The sequence below is a fragment of the Rhinoderma darwinii genome, chromosome 6 (assembly GCF_050947455.1).
Source record: "Rhinoderma darwinii isolate aRhiDar2 chromosome 6, aRhiDar2.hap1, whole genome shotgun sequence".
Taxonomy (NCBI): domain Eukaryota; kingdom Metazoa; phylum Chordata; class Amphibia; order Anura; family Rhinodermatidae; genus Rhinoderma; species Rhinoderma darwinii.
The window spans coordinates 141,122,752-141,141,569 of record NC_134692.1 but is presented as its reverse complement, the minus strand read 5'-3'; the positions used below and the strand labels follow the sequence as shown (position 1 = coordinate 141,141,569).

General features: G+C 48.9%; 1 protein-coding gene across 5 annotated transcripts in view; it reads left to right on the top strand.

The window, feature by feature from the left end:
• The window catches only part of UBN1 (ubinuclein 1), a 27,762-nt gene extending 8,944 nt beyond the window's left edge, over window positions 1-18,818 (top strand). For 4 of the 5 annotated variants that reach the window (XM_075830695.1, XM_075830697.1, XM_075830696.1 and 1 more), the window contains exons 5-18: window positions 585-719; window positions 2,172-2,254; window positions 3,787-4,222; window positions 4,425-4,495; window positions 6,714-6,843; window positions 7,476-7,594; window positions 8,968-9,087; window positions 10,169-10,312; window positions 10,610-10,660; window positions 13,557-13,599; window positions 15,702-16,781; window positions 16,884-17,130; window positions 17,694-17,786; window positions 18,589-18,818. In XM_075830695.1, the coding sequence (XP_075686810.1) occupies window positions 585-719; window positions 2,172-2,254; window positions 3,787-4,222; window positions 4,425-4,495; window positions 6,714-6,843; window positions 7,476-7,594; window positions 8,968-9,087; window positions 10,169-10,312; window positions 10,610-10,660; window positions 13,557-13,599; window positions 15,702-16,781; window positions 16,884-17,130; window positions 17,694-17,786; window positions 18,589-18,662 (2,826 nt within the window). In that variant the 3' untranslated portion in view covers window positions 18,663-18,818. The remainder of the gene's footprint in view (window positions 1-584; window positions 720-2,171; window positions 2,255-3,786; window positions 4,223-4,424; window positions 4,496-6,713; window positions 6,844-7,475; window positions 7,595-8,967; window positions 9,088-10,168; window positions 10,313-10,609; window positions 10,661-13,556; window positions 13,600-15,701; window positions 16,782-16,883; window positions 17,131-17,693; window positions 17,787-18,588) is intronic. The other variant, XM_075830699.1, reaches the window with a different exon arrangement.

Below are 18,818 nucleotides of genomic sequence, written 5' to 3'. Positions count from 1 at the left end.
CTGTGTACATACATTACATTACTTATCCTGTACTGATCCTGAGTTATATCCTGTATTATACTCCAGAGCTGCACTCACTATTCTGCTGGTGGAGTCACTGTGTACATACATTACATATCCTGTACTGATCCTGAGTTATATCCTGTATTATACTCCAGAGCTGCACTCACTATTCTGCTGGTGCAGTCACTGTGTACATACATTACATTACTTATCCTGTACTGATCCTGAGTTATATCCTGTATTATACTCCAGAGCTGCACTCACTATTCTGCTGGTGGAGTCACTGTGTACATACATTACTTATCCTGTACTGATCCTGAGTTATATCCTGAGTTATTAGTCCTAATAAACCAGAGATACGATTCAGCCTTCACTATAGATGTCATTAAACATGAGCCATGTCACCGTTCATAGCGGACGTGTCTGGTGACCGGTTGGTGTAATCTAGTCAATGACCAAACATTTGTCTCCGCTGTCAGTGTCCGCTCCACAATCTCATTCATCTGTTATTGATGTCAGACTTTTGGACGCTCATCTATTTATTTATTTTTTTAAATTTTTCTTTCATTACGTTCCCTCAGTACGATGAACTTGTCCCAGCCTCACTAAACACAAAATATGGAGGATTTTACATCAACTCGGGAACGTTGCAGTTCAGACAAGCATCCGAATCTGAAGACGAATCTGTCAGAGAGAAGAAAAAGAAATCTACCAAGGTAAGTTAGTCTATTATACTCCAGAGCTGCACTCACTATTCTGCTGGTGGAGTCACTGTGTACATACATTACATATCCTGTACTGATCCTGAGTTACATCCTGTATTATACTCCAGAGCTGCACTCACTATTCTGCTGGTGGAGTCACTGTGTACATACATTACATATCCTGTACTGATCCTGAGTTACATCCTGTATTATACTCCAGAGCTGCACTCACTATTCTGCTGGTGGAGTCACTGTGTAAATATATTACTTATCCTGCACTGATCCTGAGTTACAGCCTGTATTATACTCCAGAGCTGCACTCACTATTCTGCTGGTGGAGTCACTGTATACATACATTACATTACTTATCCTGTACTGATCCTGAGTTACATCCTGTATTATACTCCAGAGCTGCACTCACTATTCTGCTGGTGGAGTCACTGTGTACATACATTACATATCCTGTACTGATCCTGAGTTACATCCTGTATTATACTCCAGAGCTGCACTCACTATTCTGCTGGTGGAGTCACTGTGTAAATACATTACTTATCCTGTACTGATCCTGAGTTACATCCTGTATTATACTCCAGAGCTGCACTCACTATTCTGCTGGTGGAGTCTCTGTGTACATACATTACATTACTTATCCTGTACTGATCCTGAGTTACATCCTGTATTATACTCCAGAGCTGCACTTACTATTCTGCTGGTGGAGTCACTGTGTACATACATTACATTACTTATCCTGTACTGATCCTGAGTTACATCCTGTATTATACTCCAGAGCTGTACTCACTATTCTGCTGGTGGAGTCACTGTGTACATACATTACATTACTTATCCTGTACTGATCCTGAGTTACATCCTGTATTATACTCCAGAGCTGCACTCACTATTCTGCTGGTGGAGTCACTGTGTACATACATTACATTACTTATCCTGTACTGATCCTGAGTTACATTCTGTATTATACTCCAGAGCTGTACTCACTATTCTGCTGGTGGAGTCACTGTGTACATACATTGCATTACTTCTCCTTATACTATTCTGCTGGTGGAGTCAGTAGGTTTCTCTACATCAGATGACTGTACTGAGCCTGGTTTAAATCTGATGCTTAGCGCAAAGCAAATCGGCAGGGTCATCTCTGTGCAGACACTGAACCGGCAGAGCGCATTGGGAGATCTCAGTTTTGAAGCCTGCAGAATTGTGAATACAGCTCTGAAGTATGAAGGATCAGTAGAAGATCATTTCTGTGTTGCACATTTAGCTCTCGAGCACGGCTGCACTTGATGTCTTATAAGATGTTACATTAATAGCATAGGTTGGGGGTCTCGCTAGGTGTATAATACGTGGGAGAGCAGCGGCAAGTCTCTCCACTATATTCTATAGAAGTTACGGAAGCCGCTGATCATATGACCTGTGCCCTTTAACACGTGATTTTTTTTTTTTTTCTCCCGGTAGAAAATGAAGGAGCGAGGAGACAAAGTGAAGAAAAGGAAACGAGAGGATGAGAAAAAGGGCAAGAAGAAGTTCTCAAAAGTCGGGTAAGGGTCTTATCACCCCAGCCAGAAAAAACGAGCGCCGATCAATGAGAGGGCTCATTCATCATTCATCAGCGCCCGTTTGCTGCTTTCACAATAATCTATGGTACACTTGTTACTCCGACCGCCCGTCCCCACACATTTCCATCATGACGGCAGCGCGCCGCCGTGATTGCCACCCAGATGTGCTGCCGACAAACATAATATTTTGTGCTCCATAAGGGAGCAGATCAGCCTTACGAACGCTCGCCCGCCCCATTATGGGCCCATGTAAAAGGGCAGCAGATACAGTCGTCCACTATAAGGCTATATTCACACAGGGCGGATACGCTGCGCAAAAGTACACCGCGTATCTGCCCTGCTCCCTGTAAAGCAAAAACGCACTAAATTGTGGGGCATTTTTTCGGCCAAAATTTCCGATGCGGAAAAACAGCCGTTTAAAAACCCCCCCAAAAAACACACATACTTGCCCGTAGCCATGGCGACGCGTCCCTCTGACGTCCAGCAGCCCGGACTCCTGGGATGACGTTTCATTCCATGTGACCTCTGCAGCCCAGAGAGTTCTGGGTAAGTATAAGATTATTTTTTTATTTTTTTCTCTGTTGCGATGTTTTTAGCGAAATCGCAACTATTCTGGCGCAAAAATCGCGACATCTGCTATTGGTTACGGGCTTTACCTACCCATTAAAATGAATGGGGAAAACCCCCAGCAAAAAAGCAGCGACTCCGCAGTGTAAATTGTCATGCTGCAGATTAAAAAAAGGCGCCGCTGGTCAATCGTTGTTGTTTTTTGTTTTTTTTTTTAACGCAGAGTGTAAATGAGATTTGCTGAAATCTCGCCCGCTCTGCTGTTCCTGTATTACGCTGAAGATTTTCCGGAATTAAATAAGTTGTCGGAAAATCTGCAGTATTGACGCTACGTGTGAACCCGATCTTAGGCTAGGACTGCACAGCAACGTGGGGTCACCCGCAACATTACCACCTTCTCCGTGTCTCCTTAACGGGAGAAATATCGTACGTGACACGTAATTTTTTACTTCATAAGAAAACATTGAGGGTGAAAGCCGTAATGCCGCCACCCGTGAAGCCGTAGTTTTGGGCCATGTTCCCACAGTGCAGATTTGCATGCATTTTTTTTTTTTTTTTTTTTTTTTTTTTTTTTTTTTTTTAATGCCAAAACCAGAAGTGGATCCAGCAGAGCAGATCTTGGGCGTTTGTTTACATATTTCTTCTGTTTAGGTTCATTCTTGGTTTTGGTGTAAAAAAAAAAAAATGCATTGAGAATCTGCACTGTGTGAACATACCCTTATAATTCTATTATCGGAATCGCTCCCTTTGAGTTGGGGCTCTCCTATAATAGTCCGGGGGCTTCCACGTTGTCATGGAGGACCCTGAACAGACATGGGAGAGGAAGTCTGATAATACAAGGGCGGTGCTTTACATTCAATTCCCCCAGACACATTTTGATTGGTTGACTCGACACCTTGACTATTATAGATGCTGTGAAATTATGAGATCGCTTTCCTGCTTTTTAGCTTCACAGCTCTGAATGGCACCAAGGACAAAAAGAAGAAGACGCTGCTGCTGGGTAATCTCCAGGAGATGATGGCAAAAATTGAAAGGGATACGAAAAAATTCGAGAACTTTACAACCGCCGCCACCACCGCCGCGCCTAAAACGTCTTTATCCAGCGCAACCGCTCCAACCCTGCCCCCACCACCTCCGCGAGAGGCGGAACCTGCGCCCGATCCCGGACTGTCCTCCATAGCGTCCGAGAGCGAGCGTCTCCAAGCGGCCAACGCCGGGGACTCCCTGACTAAGAAGGAACCGGAAAACCTCCCGGACGTCACTCCTGACAAAGGGAGCGGCAGCGCGGCAGGAGAAGCGCCCAAGGAGGAGTTTAAGAAGCCGCCGTCTAACCCAGAGGGGCTGCCGCCTGCCATTGAGAAGAAAATGAAGGAGCTTACAAAGGTACGTGACGGTCCTGAGGTCAAGATGGCGGCCACTTCCGTTTTATTATGTTATGAGTGACGATTTTGCCTGATTTGTATCTTTTACATTAGGGGTTAAAATATCTGGAAATTTATGTATTTATTTTATTTGTAATATTTTCTGCATCGTTTATTATAAAACACAAAACGTGATGAATGTCTTCACCGCTCTCGTATTTCAGGCCGTCCTCACGTCCGATGGCGACAAGAAAACAATATTGTTTACCCCGGAAATGAACGCTGCTCTTCTAGAGTGAGTATCCGGGGACGGAGCGAGACCACCAAGCGGGGGTGTACACGGGTCCTGATCAGCGAATCAGAGGATCATCAAAAGTACATTTATTTCAGTCATTTAATTCAAGAAGTGTCTCATATTCTATAGATTCATCCCACGCGGAGGGTTCTCTTTCCAGCCGAACACACACGAAGCGGCGGAGCGCTCACACGAAACCTTCAGCTGCTTCGTTCTAGAGATTGGTGGGGGTCTCAGTGCTCGGACCCCCTCCAATACAAACTTCTGACATGTCACTATGACCGGTCAGAAGTTTGTCGGACGTTTAGCTGCACCCAAAACTTAATGTCTCAGAAAATGAGAATATTGGGTGTTAGTTGCAGCTTGTCGCCTCCGGGTGACGCTCTAATCAGCGAATCAACACAAAACACCCGCAAAGGTTTCCTAAGTCTTTACCAGGACGGGTCTGCTGCTCCGTGTCCACAGTCCTGTTATCAGGTGGAAGTAAATTTAGCATTTCATCTGGAAGGTCCCGGAGTCTGGAGGAAGAGTGGAGAGGCCTCAGTCCAAGTGTCCTGCGCTCCAGTGTGAAGTGTCCGCAGTCAGTGATGGTTTGTGGAGTCATGTGTTGGTCCAGAGTGAGTGCAGCGTCTAGCGGGACATTTCCCAGCAGTTCGTGCTTCCCTCTGCTGACCGCTTTATGGAGATGCCACATTGATAACACCTCAGCAGTGCCACAGGCTGATCGCCTCCATGCCACGCCGCATTGGTAACACCTCAGTAGTGCCACAGGCTGATCGCCTCCATGCCACGCCGCATTGATAACATCTCAGCAGTGCCACAGGCTGATCGCCTCCATGCCACGCCGCATTGGTAACACCTCAGCAGTGCCACAGGCTGATCCCCTCCATGCCACGCTGCATTGATAACACCTCAGCAGTGCCACAGGCTGATCGCCTTCATGCCACGCCGCATTAATAATACCTCAGCAGTGCCACAGGCTGATCGCCCCCATGCCACGCCGCATTGATAACCCCTCAGCAGTGCCACAGGCTGATCGCCTCCATGCCACGCCGCATTGATAACATCTCAGCAGTGCCACAGGCTGATCGCCTCCATGCCACACCGCATTGATACCACCTCAGCAGTGCCACAGGCTGATCACCCCCATGCCACACCACATTGATAACACCTCAGCAGTGCCACAAGCTGATCACCTTGCCACGCCGCATTGATAACAACTCAGCAGTGCCACAGGTTGATCACCCCCATGCCACGCCGCATTGATAACACCTCAGCAGTGCCACAGGCTGATCACCTCCATGCCACGCCGCATTAATAACACCTCAGCAGTGCCACAGGCTGATCGCCTCCATGCCACGCCGCATTGATACCACCTCAGCAGTGCCACAGGCTGATCGCCTTCATGCCACGCCGCATTAATAATACCTCAGCAGTGCCACAGGCTGATCGCCCCCATGCCTCGCATCATTGATAACACCTCAGCAGTGCCACAAGCTGATCACCTTGCCACGCCGCATTGATAACAACTCAGCAGTGCCACAGGTTGATCACCCCCATGCCACGCCGCATTAATAACACCTCAGCAGTGCCACAGGCTGATCGCCTCCATGCCACGCCGCATTGATGCAGTAATTCATGCAGAGTCGGAGCCACGACCAAGTATTGAGGGCAGATACTGGACAGACTTCTCAGCAGGACGACATTTCAGTATTAAAAATCATCTTTGAAATTGGGCTTATATAATATTCTCCTTTTCTGAGACCCTAATTTTTGGGTTTTTTCAGTAACTGTTCCCATAATCATCAACATAGATATATCTATAGAATATGAGACACTTCTTGAATGGAATTACTGAAATAAATTCACTTTTTGATGATCTTCTAATTCAGAGAAGGACCTGTATGTTTTCCCATACACTGCAGGACACAACCTGTTCATCCTGAGCCTCCTGTTTCATGAATACAATGCTAGAGCTGCAGTGAAGACTGGTATATTAGGATCTATTGGAGTGTTGGGTGACTCCGCCCCTGTCTATGCTGCAATGGCGGCCATCAATGTTTATATCTCTGCTCTATCACCCGGAGGGACCAGGATAAGATTGACTGGAGGATTATAAGGGGCCTGGCGCTCCTCTTGTGCTCCTCCTGTCAGTTTTGCGTTGTGTGTGTGATACCCTGGGTGTTCTCTTACACATGTCGCCTGTTTTTCATGGTAGGATTTACCTGCTGTCTCGGGACCTGAGCTCCGGCCTGCGCTCCTCTGTGTTCAGCCATCTCTCCTCCGTCCTCCCCTGCAGCAAGGACACGCTGGTGAAATGGTGCAGCCGCCTCTACCTACACAAACAGGTGAGCGCGGGGCGGGCGTCCTCACCGCCCATCACTCCTATCATTTCCATACCGACCACGGCCGATAAACCAGCAAATGGTGGGGAGGGGGCGGGACTTTATAACCTTCCACCAATGAAATAAAGCGTAATCCTTGTATAATGTTCTGCAACTTTGTAATATACTCTGTGGTATTTTATCACCATTTTGAAGATCCCTGCTTGCTGTCAATGAATGGGAGCTTTCTTCTGAGTTGACAAAACTCCAAGTCCTGCTCACGTGCTGATGCTTTGTTACAATGTATCAGTGTTGGTAAGGGGGTTCCAGGACATGGGGGAGATTTGTGCTCCTGCTGCTGTTATCCGGGAAATTCCTTCACTGACACATTGTTACAAAGGGCAGATGAGTGAGCAGGACTGGGCTGGAAAGGGATTTCAGCCTCTGAATAGAATGAAAAGAGAGTTTTCATTCACTGACATGGACGGGCAGATGCGATGTCTTTGCGCGTGTGGAGGATGAGGTCACGTGACCGCGTGCGTGTGACATCACTAGGAGGACCAGTCAAGGTGTCGTTTGCACAGGACGCCGGCGTTACTCGTTGACCTCGTTCATCTTTTACATTACTCTTTCTACCCTCCCCCCCCACTCTGCAGGGTGGAAGATTTCGGGAACCATTACGGAAGCTGAGAGAAGCGGTGGCGAAGGCGATGCCGGAGCAGATCTTTAAGTATCACGCCGAGTTGAAGGTGCACAACCAAGCCAAATATGCCAAGTAAGAGTCCACGTTCTCATCTATAACCAGTCCACGTACTGCGGGGGAGGGGGTACAACCATTCCCGATCCCGCATAACGTAGTCCTATTATACTGCAGTAATCTCCAACCTGTGACTCCAGCTCATGTACAACTACCAGTGTGCCCGGACCGTTGTAGGCATCCTGGGAGTTGTTGTCCAGTCTCGCAACGGTCACAAGCCTCATGCACACGACCGTAAGGCCCTGTTCACACTGAGTTTTTTTTGCAGGCAAAATCTGGCTGGAAAAATCGGCTCCGGTTTTTTGTAAAGTGGTTTTTCGCCACTGGCGTTTGTGCCGCATTTTTTTGATGTGTTTTTTTTACCTCTTAAACAGGCAAAGGAAAAAAACGCTCGCAGTTTTAGCTATAAAACGCGTCAAAACGCTGCTGCCTTTCGCTGTGTTTTTTCCGTCTCCCTTCGATTACAATGGGGTTTTTGAGAACTAAAACGCCTCAAGATGGGGCATGTCGCTTCTTTTTCCCGGGGGGGCAATTTCGGCCATTCATTGCTGCGGTTTCTGTGGCAAAAAAAAAACAACTCGGTGTGAACAGGGCCTAAGTGTTTTTACTGTCCGCAAATAAGGATCCAACGGCTACGGGTCCACATCCTTTGCCCTCCGCAATTGCAGAAGTGCCCAGAGACTTCCATGGGTGAGTCCGGGCCGCAACCGGACATGTTCTATATTTTGCGGATCTTTTCTATGGTACGGACACCGATCCGTGTATATATGGAAATATGTCCGTGGCCAATAGAAATGAGCGGGTTTTCAGACTATTGGCTTGCTGTCAGTGAATTGGAACATTGTTGCTTGCATTTAGAGGCTGAAACCTGTTCGAAGGCCTCATGCGCACGAACGTGTATTTGCGTCCGCAAAAAATGCGGATGAATTGCGGACCCATTCATTTCTATGGGCCCACGCACACGACCGTGGTTTACACGCCACCGTGTGGGGCCGCAATTCCGGACCGTAAAATCTCGGGACGAGTCATTTTATGGTCCACATTTGCAGTGCGGCTCCACAGAAATAAACGCACGTCTTCGTTGTGCACGGTCCCCGATTGAGGATTGAGGACAGCCTGCGGATGACGTTCGCTGGCCGTGCCCTAATCGCGGACCGTGCGCATCAGGCCGAAGACAGATTTATGGGCCTTTAAGTGCATTCGAGCGCTCCTTCTTATGAGACTTGCACCTTTTGGGTATTCAGCGTCGGCCTCTGATAACGAAAGGATTTCCATTCACTAACAGCAAGCATCGGTCTTGAAATCTGAGAAATGGATACAAAGAGGCAGAAGTTGATGTCTACGTTCTCGTCAGTGATTAGAATTGACCTGTTTTGTATTCGTTCTGCCAGGATGATGTCTGAGGAGAAGGAGCAGAAGATGCCCCCCGAGGAGGAGGAGGAAGAGGACAAGGCCGGCAAGAAAGCAGCCGCCGGCCCCCGCAAGAAGTTCCAGTGGACGGAGGAGATCAGGTGAGGGAGAAAGTGCCGCAACAGTCCAGCATATATAATGTTCTAGTTCCAGGTAAGAGTTCCTTAGCGCAGTCTTTAGGGGATGTTGAAGTCACGTGACTAAGAAGCATTGCAGTCATTGGTCAGTGTAGAGAGATCTGTGCAAAGCTAAACCAATCAGAAGAATCGTAGGAGTCACATGATTCTCGTCCCTCGCAGGCGTCGTGATCATGTGACGTTTAGCAGTTCTAGTAATTAGTATTGGTCTCGCAAACCGATCTTACCGGGCCGAGGACTGAGAGGTTATATTTACTGTCGTTTTATATTTCGGGGTTGAACGCTCTTTTATGTTCGTCTTGATTTGTTTTTGGGGTGAATAGTAAAATCAGGAAAATTTGAGTCCTCTATTGGCTTGAACATCAGCTACACAATCTTTCAAGATCTCTGCCGACTGTTAGTGAATAGGAACATTCTTCACATCCAGAGACTAAAAAAAATCCATATTTTCGCAGCTGAGGGTTTGTTACAATTGTATCCAGTCCAGATGATCATCTGTGAGATCAACACAGCAGCACAAATCTCTCCTGTTCTCGTCGTTTGTTACAATGTATCAGTGCAGGGAATATGTAGCCAAACTGTTTGGAGTGGCTACAATTGTAATGACGTCATGTGACTGTGGTGGCCAATCGCTGCCACGGAACGTTATGCCAGTGTGGATGACAGCGGAGCGGCGGGGGATCAAAAGGAGAAGTTTATTATAAGTTTATTGATTTCCTGTTTTGGAGCCTTCAGGGGCTTCTGATTGTTCATAGTTAGTACAACATGGCGGCTCTCTTCCAGGAACAGCGCCACACCTGCCCTTGGACTGTGCCTGGTATTGCAGCTCCGCTTCATTGAAGTAAATAATAATGAACTGCATTACCACACACAACCTGCGGACAGGTGTGGCGCTATTTCTGGAAGAAAGCAGCCATGTATTTCTGATCCTGGACACATGAATCTGGAAAACCGAATTAACCATTGTTCAGACCCCGCCCGAGCAGACACCAGCGCCTGCCTCCACATTAATCTGCAGCTCTCTCTGTACGCTCACTCTCTGCAGGCAGCTGCTGGGCCAGCTAGTGAGAACCAAGGTGAATGTCTACGAGTCCGAGGGAAGCGGCATGTCCAGTCTGGAGGATTATTTAAAATACTTCCTGGATGAGGAGGTGAAACCTTTGTGGCCCCGAGGATGGATGCAGGCCCGGTAAGTGGAGAGAACAAATGACCCACTGATCCATTGTTAGAGAATACGGGGTCACCCAGCTCTCCCAGACTCCCGAAGGGCAAATGCACTTGGTTAAGTAGCGGAACATCAGAACTGCAAAACTAAACGTGTGCCGTTCAGGAGCCTGGGAGAGCTGGGTGACAACCTTGGCCGATACTGTGCAACAATCCTGACCTGTGCAGCGCACCACTCCCTGGGGGGTCTGAAGGACTGGACTGTACATAATGTGACGGTGACGGAGCTGCCGTGTGTTATACTCTCGTTTATTGTTTGCAGGACGCTGTGTAAAGAGAGCCGACGTCTGTACCCCCAGCTGAGCTCCCTGATGTGAGTATATGTCCCTGCCGTATACACGGACTATATATAGATGTCCCTGCCGTATACACAGACTATATATAGATGCCACTGCCGTATACACGGACTATATATAGATGTCACTGCCGTGTACACGGACTATATATAGATGTCCCTGCCGTATACACAGACTATATATAGATGTCACTGCCGTATACACGGACTATATATAGATGTCCCTGCCGTATACACGGACTATATATAGATGTCACTGCCGTATACACAGACTATATATAGATGCCACTGCCGTATACACGGACTATATATAGATGCCACTGCCGTATACACGGACTATATATAGATGTCCCTGCCGTATACACAGACTATATATAGATGCCACTGCCGTATACACAGACTATATATAGATGCCACTGCCGTATACACGGACTATATATAGATGTCCCTGCCGTATACACGCACTATATATAGATGTCCCTGCCGTATACACGCACTATATATAGATGTCCCTGCCGTATACACGCACTATATATAGATGTCCCTGCCGTATACACAGACTATATATAGATGTCCCTGCCGTATACACAGACTATATATAGATGTCACTGCCGTATACACAGACTATATATAGATGTCCCTGCCGTATACACAGACTATATATAGATGTCCCTGCCGTATACACGCACTATATATAGATGTCCCTGCCGTATACACGCACTATATATAGATGTCCCTGCCGTATACACAGACTATATATAGATGTCACTGCCGTATACACAGACTATATATAGATGCCACTGCCGTATACACGGACTATATATAGATGTCCCTGCCGTATACACGCACTATATATAGATGTCCCTGCCGTATACACGCACTATATATAGATGTCCCTGCCGTATACACACACTATATATAGATGTCCCTGCCGTATACACAGACTATATATAGATGTCCCTGCCGTATACACAGACTATATATAGATGTCCCTGCCGTATACACGCACTATATATAGATGTCACTGCCGTATACACAGACTATATATAGATGTCCCTGCCGTATACACGCACTATATATAGATGTCACTGCCGTATACACGCACTATATATAGATGTCCCTGCCGTATACACGCACTATATATAGATGTCCCTGCCGTATACACAGACTATATATAGATGTCCCTGCCGTATACACGCGCTATATATAGATGTCCCTGCCGTATACACGCGCTATATATAGATGTCCCTGCCGTATACACGCGCTATATATAGATGTCCCTGCCGTATACACGCGCTATATATAGATGTCCCTGCCGTATACACGCGCTATATATAGATGTCACTGCCGTATACACGGACTATATATAGATGTCACATTGTTGTATATGTCACGTTGCTGTATACGTGCACTGGATATATATCGCCTTCTGCACTCCACACATTTCTAGTTTTCCACAGTTTAGTATCGAAGCGTTAGGGATGTGGAGCACAAGCCCCGGCACCTCCCGCTCACGCTATAGGTCCCTGCCCCCACGGCATCGGCTTAACGATTCAGCAAGCGGTGCCGCTCCAGTTCTGTCATCCACCACCGTGATTAGCCGCTGTTTACTGATCGCTGAGCCACACCATTGCAGCCAGTCATGTACACTGCCCCCTATAGAATCTACATGGGAAGCTGGGACAACAAAGGAATGTTTACATAGACTGGCACTAGATATAGGGGATGATGTGCAGAAATACATTTGTTGCCCCAGGACTTGTATATAGATCATCGTCATCTTATATATCACTAATCAGCCCCGATAGAAAGGAAGCTCCAACAAGCCGCCCGTATACCATCTTGTATAGGGGCTCAGTCTATAAGTCCTGGTGTGCGTGTGACAGTGAGCAGGAGTGCAATGCGGCTCCTCTCACCTACTGACTGTAAGAAGTCTAGAAAAAATTATTAATGGGGACAATCTATACTTATTAGAAGGATCCTTTAACAATAAGCTGATCAGTGTCCTCCTGCTGGGACGCCCAGCGATCAGCTGTGATCTGTGGGGAAACCTGGCAGTAAGTGTTCTGTTTCCCTGCAGCGCCACCACTGGAGAAATTAAGTATTACACAGTGTCCATTCATATCAATGTGTTGTATGTGTAATACAGGACAGGACGGGTCCCCCAGAGACGTTCTATGTAACCGCTCTCCACTCTGGAGAAAAAATTGAGGATCCTGAACAGAGGACCCCCCCCCCCCCCCCATTAACTCAGAATTCCCTTAGTTTTAATCCGTAGGCTTGAAAAAAATAAATAAATGGAGCTGTTCTTCGTCGGCCCCATCCCCCGCTCTACATGGCGCTCGTGTAATGGCTGGAGGTGATTATTCATAATGTGCAGATCGTGAATCTGTAACTTCAGGAGGAGTGACTGCACTTGCATCAAACTTTTGGATCTGTCATAGAGACGTAACAGAAGTTTGGATCGGAGGGGGTCTAGACCCCCCACGGCCACTAAAACGAAGGTGCAGAAGTGTTAAGCTCAGCGACCAGTATCTGCGTCTGTGATCGGCGCTTCGTTAGTCTGAATATGAGCCCGTAATAAGCGTAGCGAGGAGCGCCGATCACCACCTCTACTATGAGGTGGTGATACACCCCCGTCCTAGGATAGACTCAGAACTCTTTCCCCCGTCCTAGGATAGACTCTTCCCCCCCCCCCTGTCCTAGGATAGACTCCTCCCCCTCCCCCCCTGGGATAGACTCCCCCCCGACCCCCCCCCCCCAGTCCTGGGATAGACTCCCCCCCCCGCCGCCCCCCCCAATCCTAGGGTAGACTCCCTCCTCACCATTTCCAAATTCCCTACCGGTCGTCCGTCGGGATTATGCGATGCCCTTGAAGCAACATTGAAATTGATTTTTATCTTTATTTTTTTAGAGCAAAGAACAAAACCGTCACTCCACCAAAAACTAAAGTAAAGGTAATGTGTGTTTTATAGAGATCAGTAAACGTGTATAGAGGGGAGAACAATGTCCTAAATAGGGTTGGACGATGCATCGAAATCTGGATACTATTTCTAGGCCGTGCACCCTCAAACTGTTCAATACGGTTATTTCATGTATTGTGATACTGAGCTGTGTGGCCGCAGTATAGTAACACATGAATGTATGAGAGCGGGGCTGCGGCCGCAGTATAGTAACACATGAAAGTATGAGAGCGGGGCTGCGGCCGCAGTATAGTAACACATGAATGTATGAGAGCGGGGCTGCGGCCGCAGTATAGGAACGCATGAATGTATGAGAGCGGGGCTGTGGCCGCAGTATAGTAACACATGAATGTATGAGAGCGGGGCTGCGGCCGCAGTATAGTAACACATGAAAGTATGAGAGCGGGGCTGCGGCCGCAGTATAGGAACGCATGAATGTATGAGAGCGGGGCTGCGGCCGCAGTATAGGAACGCATGAATGTATGAGAGCGGGGCTGCGGCCGCAGTATAGTAACACATGAATGTATGAGAGCGGGGCTGCGGCCGCAGTATAGTAACGCATGAATGTATGAGAGCGGGGCTGCGGCCGCAGTATAGGAACGCATGAATGTATGAGAGCGGGGCTGCGGCCGCAGTATAGGAACGCATGAATGTATGAGAGCGGGGCTGCGGCCGCAGTATAGGAACGCATGAATGTATGAGAGCGGGGCTGCGGCCGCAGTATAGTAACACATGAGTGTATGAGAGCGGGGCTGCGGCCGCAGTATAGTAACACATGAGTGTATGAGAGCGGGGCTGCGGCCGCAGTATAGTAACACATGAGTGTATGAGAGCGGGGCTGCGGCCGCAGTATAGTAACACATGAATGTATGAGAGCGGGGCTGCGGCCGCAGTATAGTAACACATGAGTGTATGAGAGCGGGGCTGCGGCCGCAGTATAGTAACACATGAATGTATGAGAGCGGGGCTGCGGCCGCAGTATAGTAACACATGAATGTATGAGAGCGGGGCTGCGGCCGCAGTATAGTAACACATGAATGTATGAGAGCGGGGCTGCGGCCGCAGTATAGTAACACATGAATGTATGAGAGCGGGGCTGCGGCCGCAGTATAGTAACACATGAATGTATGAGAGCGGGGCTGCGGCCGCAGTATAGTAACACATGAATGTATGAGAGCGGGGCTGCGGCCGCAGTATAGTAACACATGAATGTACGAGAGCGGGGCTGCGGCCGCAGTATAGTAACACATGAATGTACGAGAGCGGGGCTAGGCCGCAGTATAGTAACACATGAATGTACGAGAGCGGGGCTACGGCCGCAGTATAGTAACACATGAATGTATGAGAGCGGGGCTGCGGGTGTGTGATATGTGTAATACAGCTATTGCCCCGCTCCTGACAGGTGTGCACGCGTGCGGTAAGTATCATGTGAAGCGGCCGGCGCTGCACTAATTATTGCCGGCACTGAAGACAGAACATGGTGGGCGCACTACAAAAGACCCCCATGTTCTGTCTTCAGTGCCACCGCTCTTCATTGCAGCACCGGCCGCATCACATGATACTGACCGCGTGCGCACACTTATTGTCCGGTGCAGGGCAATGCTTGTATTACACAGCCGCAGACCCGCTACAACGGCAGAGATCAGAGAAACCTCATCGCCGCCGCTATTCCCCTAAGCTGCCCGCCACCGCAGCATTCAAGGGGAAAATGAGCAGGGGGATCCCTGTGATGCGATCGGGGGACATACCATATATGGGCAGACAGCCCCGGGTCCATTGAAGGACCCCAGAGCTGTCTGACCATATTTCCTGCTAGATAACACCTTCCTGTGTACTAAGTATGTCCTATCAGTATATAGATAATTGCCAGTACATTAAAGTCTAAAAACAAAAAAGTGGGTCTGTTACAGCTAGCCAAAATTTAAAGGGGCCTGACCTAGTTTCTTTAAAGCGTATTTAACCTTGTGAAAATGGCCGCCTTCACCTGCCCCCCCCCCCCCATGACTGCAGGTGGACCGCACCTGACCGAACCATCGAGCTGGCGGCCGGCGTATCTACATGGTCAGATGGTGACATCTACTCCATTTTTATTGTAGGAATCTTCTAATAAGCCGGACAAGAACATTCCCGGTTCCTCTATGGAAACCCAAGGAGGTGTCACCGCTCCGGCCAAGGACATGGCGGGGCAAAACCTCACAATGACTCTGAACCAAACCCCTACATCTGCCAGTCGTAATCCCACCACCAGTGCGTCTACGTCTGGTCCGGCTCACACTCAGGACAACTCGCTGGACGGAGATCTGATCCTCAACCCGCCTTCATTGGACGGAGTATCGGAGCACTTGACCCTTCCTGGCAGGACCTCCGGCCTGGTCTTTGAGTTTCCCGCTCCTTCCAAATCCTCTGGTCCTGAGAAACCCAGCGTGGCGGTGCTGGAGGAGAAGAGGCCGTGCCCGCTCCCATCCGCTGCCACCATCGTCGCCGCTCCACAGCCGGCGTCACGACCGGTTTTCCATAAGAAGTTTATAGTTCCGGGCCCAGAGAAGAAGATGCCACCACCCGTGCCCAGTCCGAAGCCTTCGCCTGTAACCCAGCAGAAGCAACGGCAGCCGACTCCGCACCCACCCGGGCCAGCAAGGACTCCAGCTACAAACCCATCTCTGCAGCCCGCAGTGAATATCTACCAAATAAGCAACCAAGTCAACAAGGGGAGCTTTACCCCTCCAATCCAGAGCGGAGGCGCCAAAGTCCCAGCACCTTCACAGCAGCTTCTCACCCCTCAGACCAAACCACTTAGACCCCAGGGCATTCCTCCTCCTCCTCCATCTTCTTCAGGCAGCAGTCACCGGCCTTTAGTGTCCACCGGATTTATAGTCCGACACCCCAACAACGCCGGCACTGTTAGATCTCAGATCTACAGAACGACTGTCAACAGACTCCCCGGTCCGCCACACGGAAACCTGAGCGGGCACAACCCCATCATGAGTCTGAACCAACCCCCTTCATCTGCCAGTCGTAACCCCACTGCAATGTCTGTCAAAAAGCCTCCTCATCCTCCTCAGAAACTCACCCTGATGGCTCCTCAAGACTCCGGAAGAGGGACCCAAGGAGTGGCCAAGTTACTGACGTCATCCATGGTGGCCGGCGTAGGAGGGAACGCAACGTCTAATATCAATGTAAGTCCCGCCATGTATCCCGGAGACGCGGCCATGACTGGCGGTCACACAGCTGGTGAACCCCCTCTTCAATGTTGTGTATATTGTTTGTATCGCCCGCAGGCACAGAAGGGCGGCAGAGCTCCCGGATTGCTTGGCTCCGCACCGCTGACCATCCTGACCTCGTCTTACAAACAAAACGGAGGGAAGATGTCCGCACCGGCGTCCCTGAGCCTGCTGTCCCCCATCAACTCCTTCCCCTTACATGTCGTGTCCTTCACCACCGAGCCTCCCCCAAAAGCAGGAGCTTCAATGGATGCCGTAGTCACCGGGCCGGCCCCGGGCACCTTCAACCACGGACTACCAAGGAGTAAGTGCCCTCATATAGCATTGTAATAGCCGTCCATCTAACAGGAAAGTGTGCTCTGCTGTGTATTATCCGGCCGCATGTAGCAGAGCCAGGGTCGCGTGGGACATGTGACGTCTCATTGCTGGGCTAGTTTTGGTCTCGCCTCCCTCTAAGTGTAAATCTGAGCTCCGGGCGCTGCAGTCATTGCGTAATGAAAAGTTCTGACATTTTGTAACATACTTTGTATATATGTCTTCCTCACTATTTTCAATATGTCTGCTTGCTGTCAGTGAATGGGTACATTCTCGTTTACATCCTGGTAACTCCCTGTGACTTACAATAGATTGTGTGTTCAGGGCCGGGTCAAGATGGGCTTTTTAGCTTCTTGGTGTAAACATTGTCCCTATTCACTGAGGGTTAAGCAGAGATCTTGAAAATGGAGAGGAGTTGAAACCATGTCTATTAGAAAGTTGCAGAAGTTTTCATTCCTCGATAATTAATGACGGGAAGTTTGCTTTAAATCCTTCGTATTACAGATGCTGCAAGGTCTCACGCGCCCCCCTTCTCCCTCTCTCTGTTTTCAGATATCCTGGGTGGTCTACATTCCAGTACAGCCCATCATTCCACGCTGATTCCTCGCCCAGCATTATCTGGACACCTGCAGCCGGCACAGACAGGTACGTGATGCGGACTGGTCAACGGGTGAACTCTGTGGCGGGGGAGGAACAGTAGGAAGCGATTCTGATGAGCACAGAAACCTCATTGCAGTACCACTCTCCACCACTGTGTGGCAGACCTGCCCCTAGATACAATTACAGCAGTATCCGGTACGGTTATATCCTGGCCATTACGTTTTCTGTATACACTCGTCAGAACGGGGCCTGTGTGTGGCCAGGTGTACTCTGGATGAATAGGTATATAGGTCAAGATTATCATGAGTGTCTGTAAAAGAATAGAATGCCAGAATCACAGTGAAGACTGACACAGACAGGGGGTAGGAAATGGAGGGCAGAGGAAAAACATGCGACGTGGTCCATGAAGGGTCTTTGTTAAGCTGACTGACCACCTCTACAGGCACAGTAATGGTTAACATTAGATTCCGGATTCCAAAGGGTGACAACCGCTAAACACCAAGTAAACGCCGACACAGGTGAGTCGGATATTAATGTCTGTCTCATCATAGACATTGGTGGCATATCGCATGGATGACGCGGCGCTGGGCGAGGGTCCACTCTTTCGGGGAGGCAGCATGGTCAGCCAGTGACTATAATGAACCGACTGCATCCTCAGGAGAAAGCTAGTCCCCCGCTCCGCTCATGTCGCTGCCGCTTTGCTTTAGCGATCAGCGGCGCTCAGCTGTCAGACCTTCACCATTCGGACTTTCATGGCATGTCCTAACGACAACCCCTTTAAGACTTGACCTATGGAGCAGCTTGTATTTCGAGGGCCCTTTTAACCAGCAGTTTTATCTCTGTCCAGCAGATGGCGCACACACTCACGGCAAAGGAACCGTGCCTTCCCAGATGAGAAGTAGCCATCCGAATAACCCCTGAGGACCCGGAGGGACAATGGGCCACGCACTGACGACCCCGGTCTCCGTCTTTTACAGCTCGCAGTTATTTTCTACACGACGGCAGCGGACGCTTTTATATTTGTAGAAATGACCAGACACTTTTTTTTTTTTTTTTTAATACACGGGATCCAATCAA